Raw genomic sequence first — 6,738 nt, 5'->3', positions numbered from 1 at the left:
GTTTTTAATAGCTGAATAGTACTCCATTGTGTAAATGTACCACAGTTTCTGTATCCATTATCACATATTTATATTACAGTAGAAAATTACAATAATGGCAAATCCCTCCTGAGGGCTGATGCTCAGAGGGAATTGTAAGACCTCACTCTGGTCCAAATGCAATGTTGACAATGTGTGCAAAAACTAGCAACCTCGGGTCTCTCCTCCCGGATGACTGAAACTTGAGACTACCTGCTAACCAGACTAACTACTTGCTCCCATCTATGCTGTACGTTATCAGCACGTTGAGGCTCCATCCGAGAGAGCACAGCTTCTGTGTACTTGTGTGTCTGTCATTTTGCCATTCCCTCATCGATACAGTGAGGTTTCCAGGACCAAGCCACATGTCCACATTGCAGCTCTATGTGGGGAGATCTAAATGTATGTTCCCCAGTCACAGACACTCACATGTCATCCAGAATAGACCATGTCTTTTATTCCTTTAAGTTGAAAACTGTTTCTCTCAACAACACTAGCTATGGACGCTTCCAAGGGTTTCTTAGAGTGTGCCCCCGTTCCTCACAGAGGTCACTGGCACACTAGGGTGACTTTCCTCGTGGTGTTATCACCTATAGATGTCTTGGGATAGAGCCCTGAGCACCCCACTCTTCGCAATGGCGGTCTGCTGTTCAGCCTTTCAGCTCTGAGCCCCAGGAACAGGTGCACCCCTGCAGCAGGTGGAACTGCTTTTCCCAGCTCCCGCACTGAACAAATGGCTCATAGTCAAATCAGGCTGCCAACTTCCTGAACGATTGAATTGTCTGAGCATCCGCTTACAACCACCATCTTTTTTTTTTTTTTTTTTTTTTTTTTAAATAAGGTACCCTTTCTATTTGAAGCTTGAAGATTATAGAGGTTCATTCCTCGACCCCGCCTTTCCTTTTCAAGGGCATTAAATCCCAAAGAAAGCAAGTAGAAAATAATCTTTTATTGCCACTCCTTTGTAGTTTTTTTTTTTCTCCCCCATTCATTTTCCTGTCTTGTTTTGTACCAAAAGAAAAGAAATACTTCACGCATTATGCTGCCATCTATAACCTGGCTGCTTATAACTGTGTGCATAATGTGTACGTGCCTTCCTAAGACTCGGCATGTACTGTCGTCTCTCCTCCTCCCCTGCAATAGGAAACCACCCTGCCTTTGTGAACAAGGGGTACCACTCAGCAGTACGTAAGTCCATTACGCACTTTTCTCATTGGCTCAGAAGGAACTGAAATCAGTTCAGCTGCTGAGTCCCACTCTAGACCAGCAGTCCTCAACCTGAGGGTTTTAGCCCCTTTAGGGGGGTCAAAATGATCCTTTCTTAGGGGTGGCATATCAGATATTTGCACTATGATTCACAACAGTAGCAAGATTACAACTATGAAGTAGCAATGAAATAACTTTATCGTTCGGGGACGGCCATCACAACGTGAGGAACTCTACTGTCACAGGGTGGCAGGGTCACAGGGTGGCAGTACAGGGAAGGTTGAGAACTAGTGCCCTAGACTCTTTTCTGATTTGGCCTTCACTCTATGAACTTTCACCCATGCCCACACCCCCTGGGGTAGATAAAATAGGCCCCCTCTCTTCCCAAAGGCATCCGCTTTGTAATCCCTGGATCTTGTGATTGTGTTAGGCTATATGGCAAAGGAAGACCCAAATGGAATTAAAGCTATTAATCAGCGGTTTTAAAACAGGAACATTTCCGTAGTGGACCCAATGAAATCGATAGGGTCTTTTTCTTTTTTTCAGAAGAAGCGGTTTTATTTTGGAGTTAAAGTTCCAGAAGGTTGGAGTCTGCCGTGGCAGATCATGGCTAGCTGGGGCAGCAGCTGAGAGCTCCCATCTTGGACACCAAAGGGGAAGTAGAGCCCATAGGGTCTTTAAAAGCTGACAAAGGGGCTGGAGAGATGGCTCAGNGGTTAAGAGCACTGACTGCTTTTCCAGAGGTTCTGAGTTCAAATCCCAGCAACCACATGGTGGCTCATAACCATCTGCGATGGGATCTGATCCCCTCTTCTGGTGTGTGTCTGAAGACAACTGCAATGTACCCACATAAATAAAATAAATAAATCTTTAAAAATAAATAAATAAAAGCTGACAAAGGGATCAGGGATGGAGGCGCTTGCCGGGCAGGATGCTGAGTTCCATTCCCAAGCAGAAGGGAGCCGGAGTCTGAGGGTGGAGTGATAAATGAGACTTAAGCAGCTGTGGTTGGTTCTGAAGAAAAAGGGGGACTGCTGCCCCCTGCCCCCTGCCCACTCTCCTCCACCCCAACTCCTTCTCCCCGCAAATGGACCTCTAGTACTTCCAGCCTCCAGAACTGGACGAGAGAGGAGTTAGAGACTCTGCTGGAGAGTCTGGCCCAGAAGTCTGGCCCTGCAGATGCTTTGATTTTAGCCCAGTGAAACTCGGGGTTCCAACCTACAGAACCAGCAGTTGGTGAACTTGCACAGTGTTAAGTCACCAAACTTGGGGGAATTTGTTCAAGCAGTAATAAGAAACAGACACATATCTAAACTCTAGAAATCTGTCTAGTTTTTCTCTATCTCATGGGAACTCTGCTTCCCTGCTGAAAGTGCCCACTGCCTGACTTTGCCAGTTGACTCAGTAAAATCTACCTATGTCAGGCACTGTACTGGGTCCTGATAATTTAAGAAGAATTAGATATAGCCAGGCCTTTTCATTTAGTCAACATTTATTTTCAAACATTAGGCAAAGAACCTTCCTTGACTTCTAGAAGGTTAGACCCATATACAGGCTCTGGGTTAGACATGTCAAAATGGAAAGAAATACTCCCTGTCCCCAACAAGTTAATCAACATAAATAAAATATCATGATTCAGTGCAATAAATACATGATACAGGAGTATAGAAGAGAGACCAAACAAGTCATCGCAGGACATCAAAGAACTCTGCGGGTCAGGTGTGGATGGGTTGGGCTTTCCTTATCACACAAGCTAGGGAAAGATGTGCAGAAACCTTGATGTGAGGTGACACTTCAAATGTCATTAGTGCAAATGAGGGTCAGAATTTTAAATCTGATTTCATGTTTTAATGTCTTTCATTGAAACAGAAATGGGAGTGGCTGTTGGCTATCATACCGGACAAAGCAGATTGAACTAGATGGTACTCCAGTGAATATTGCCCTCTCTTTCCTTCCTGCCTGATTCTTTTTTTTTTTTTTTTTTTAAGATTTNTTTATTTATTTATTATATGTAAGTACACTGTAGCTGTCTTCAGACACTCCAGAAGAGGGCGCCAGATCTCATTACGGATGGTTGTGAGCCACCATGTGGTTGCTGGGATTTGAACTCAGGACCTTAGGAAGAGCAGTCGGGTGCTCTTAGCTGCTGAGCCATCTCACCAGCCCCTTGCCTGATTCTTAACAGCTGGAAATTAGACATGGCAACAAGTTACCTCGATACGCCAGTAGGACATCACTCTGGGATGGAGATAGGAACCAGAATCTGGCAACATAAAGAGCTACCTTCCAATTCAGCTTATGTTCAGACTCTCACGTGGGAGAAATATAAACATTGCCATTGTTTATGTAGTTGCAGACAAACTTCCTCCTGTTCCAGCTGGAATATGAACTGTCCCCACAGGCTCCTGTATTTGAATACTTGGTCCTCAGCTGTTTTGAGATGTTCAGGAAACTTTGGGGGGGCTAGAGCCTAGCTCGAAGAGAGAGGCCTTAATGTTAACATCAGTTTCTGCTTCTCATCTTCCTGGTCAGATGAGATGTGTACAGGCCATGCAGCAAGCCCGTGCCACCACAGAGGGGGTCTCCCTGGCCTCTATGCCTTCCTTGCCTGGATAGACTGTATTCCCGAAACTGTGCGCTGAAATCAATCCTTCCTCCTGGAAGTTGCTTCTGTCAGACACTTTGTTGTGGAAACAAGACAAGTAAGAAGCATATAAATAATTAGCGTCGTCTCTCAGGATAATGAAGAGCAGCAGCCACATCCTTATCAAGATTTTAAAAAACACTTTCGCCGTAGCAGACACTATACTACATTCAACTGGCATATAGAGTATTATGCCTGTATCCCAAAGACACCAGCAGGTTCCAGTGGCTCAGTAGAAGGGGATTGGACCTCTTTGAGAGCCACTAACATTCTCATGAATACATGCATAGACTTTATCACTAACATCCAGGAAGGTCGCGCAATCGTTTTTTTAAATACACACATTTTTCAAACACATTTGTTACAGGCTTTCTCGGTTGTTTATCCAACAGTAACTCTACCTCATTCATAAAAAGAACCACTTCCCCCCCACCCCCAAACAGTACCAAAGAGTCCTTGATTTCTAGCAGGCTAAGGCCCTGTTCAGAATTCATGAGAGAAACCCTAGCAGGTCTACACTAGTCATGGTCATTAATTTCCTTTTGCTATCTACAGGATAGCTATACAGAACAGTTCTGGCCAATGAGAAAGAAGCAAAAGTCTGATGAGAACGCAAAAACCTCCCACCCTGCCTGGAATGAAGATGTTAAAGGCTGGCCCAGAGGTACAGCATCCACCCTAATAAGAATGGCAAATGAAGGATCTCAGTGGAATTCGTGACTTGATTAAGCTGTTGTTGAGCCCAACAGCTGACCTCTATCTAGATTTCCTGTAGCTTAAGGAAAACAAGCCTCCATTTACTGAGGGCCCTGGTGCCAGGGCTTTCGTTTTTTTCAGTCAATGAAATCCTTTCCAGTAGATACATATTCATATCTCCTCTGCTTTCCTTAGGAAAGCACACAGTCTGCAGGATGTCCAGCGTACCTGGGGCCAACTGCTGTCAGTTCCAATTCCTCCTGCCCCAATGCACCTTATTACGATTTCTCTGTTCTTCCTCAAAACACGCACCAGGAGTGGTGGAGGATGGTGTGTGTGTGTGTGTGTGTGTGTGTGTGTGTGTTTCTGTGAAAAGCAACCTTACCAGATAACAGAGTTCAAGGTCAACACCGAGTATTTCTTTCTCCACCTTCAAACTCAGAAGAATTCCTCCCTCAGTTACAAACGTTTCCCAGGGGGATGCCAGTGCCTGAAAGCCCCTAACTCTTCTATTGTTCTCAATTGTTGCTAGTGTATAATTTCAAAATAAATATTATAACAAATAATTTGAAAGTCTGCTGCTGTTTCATAGAAAAGTAAGAAAACTAACTCTAAAGCCAAAAAAAAAAAAAAAAAAAAAAAAAAAAAAAATTCCTGCTGAAGAGATGGCTCAGTGGTTAAGAGCACTGGCTGCTCTTGCAGAGGTCCTGAGTTCAATCCCCAGCCACCCAATGGTGGCTCACAACCATCTGTAATGGGATCTAATGCCCTCTTCTGGTGTGTCTGAAGACAGACACTCATATATATTAAATAAATAAATATTTTTAAGAAGCCCTAAAAGATCAATGAAGATTGAGTCATATTGAATAACCACTTGATTTTAAAGTCAGACTTTAATAATGTACAGAGGGACAGATGAGGTGTCTTGTCCAGACTAAAAACCACTTTAAATCCTTCTGTATATAAAGCAATCAATTCTCCAAAACTATTTGTTAGTTTGGTTGGTTGGTTGGTTTTTGAGACAGAGTCTAGCTAACTTGATCTGGGCTGAAAATCTTGCCTCGCATCCCCCCCCCCCCGCTGAGTTTGGTGGTCTGCTCCACCACTACCACCACCACCCCTGGGCTAATGATCTAAACGTAAAAGAACATTCCAAATAGCTTTAAAGCTGGGTCTTCTCGGTTGAAGGGCGAGATTTTTCTGACCCGGACTGTGTACTATGCCATGACCTTTGGAGGCTGCTGATCTTTAATCTGATTTATAACGGAAGGCTCATGTGGGAACTGATCCTGCATTTCATACGCGAGAAGAGAAGATTAGCCATCAATTGAGCACATTTTTCCTGGGGATTTCACAAAATAAATGAGCTAGACACACTTTTCTCCCAAACACCAAACTATCCAAAAACATTTCTAGATAATCAGAAAGTCATGAGTCAACAAATTGGGTAGTTAAGTGCAATTCAGGTAATGAACAGGATTTTTCTTTTTTCTTTTTTCTTTTTTTTGACAAATCTGACACAACCTTAAAAGCTGCAAACAAACAAACAAACAAACAAAAAACCAAAAAAAAAAAAAACACAAGTTGGTTGCAGACAATACTGAGAGCAGAAACTTACCTTGGAAATGATTAACGGTTCTCCATGCTCCAGGCCACCTTTCAGGGTGAAGCCCCAGGGAGCCCCTCCCTCTAGGAGCGCTTCCAGATAAACGAATCTCTCCGTGGGGGTCCTGCTGGGGTTTGGCGTGGCGCTAGGCTCCTCCAAGTTCTCGGGGGTCCTCATCGCGCCAGACACATGGTCAAGTCGGCTTCGGTTTAAAGTGCCTGACCCAGATGGAGGCGAGAGGAGCTTCCCTGCTGGGTTAGATCGCTCAGCACGCTGCCCTCAGGCCAAGAGACACTCAGTCCCCGCGGCGAAGCCTGAGGCTCCCCGGGAATGCTTCTCCCACTACACCCGCTGGAACTCAGCGGAAGTCCCGAGTGGGGTCTGCCCACTGCGTTCACACCGACGTCCCCTAGGGTCTCCGCAGATTGCTTTCGGCTCGCATACGCGCCAGAGGCTTGTCTGTGTTTTTGGTTTTTAACCAAGAACAGTAAAAAGCCTTTCACCCGGTCTAGGGAGAAAGTGGCAGATCAGCAAAGGAATACCTCCTTTTTTTTTTTTTTTTTTTTTT

At 44.5% G+C, this 6,738-nt stretch overlaps 1 protein-coding gene across 1 annotated transcript in view; it reads right to left on the bottom strand.

The window, feature by feature from the left end:
• The window catches only part of Shroom3 (shroom family member 3), a 290,573-nt gene extending 283,950 nt beyond the window's left edge, over positions 1–6,623 (bottom strand). Inside the window, exon 1 of the mRNA XM_021210543.2 lies at positions 6,183–6,623. Coding sequence (XP_021066202.1) covers positions 6,183–6,347 — 165 coding nt within the window. The 5' untranslated portion in view covers positions 6,348–6,623. The remainder of the gene's footprint in view (positions 1–6,182) is intronic.
• Positions 6,624–6,738: the final 115 nt, after the last annotated feature.

The sequence above is a fragment of the Mus pahari genome, chromosome 13, assembly GCF_900095145.1.
Source record: "Mus pahari chromosome 13, PAHARI_EIJ_v1.1, whole genome shotgun sequence".
NCBI classification, from domain to species: Eukaryota; Metazoa; Chordata; class Mammalia; order Rodentia; family Muridae; genus Mus; species Mus pahari.
The sequence above is the reverse complement of the archived record's forward strand: the minus strand, read 5'-3'. Positions and strand labels throughout refer to the sequence as shown.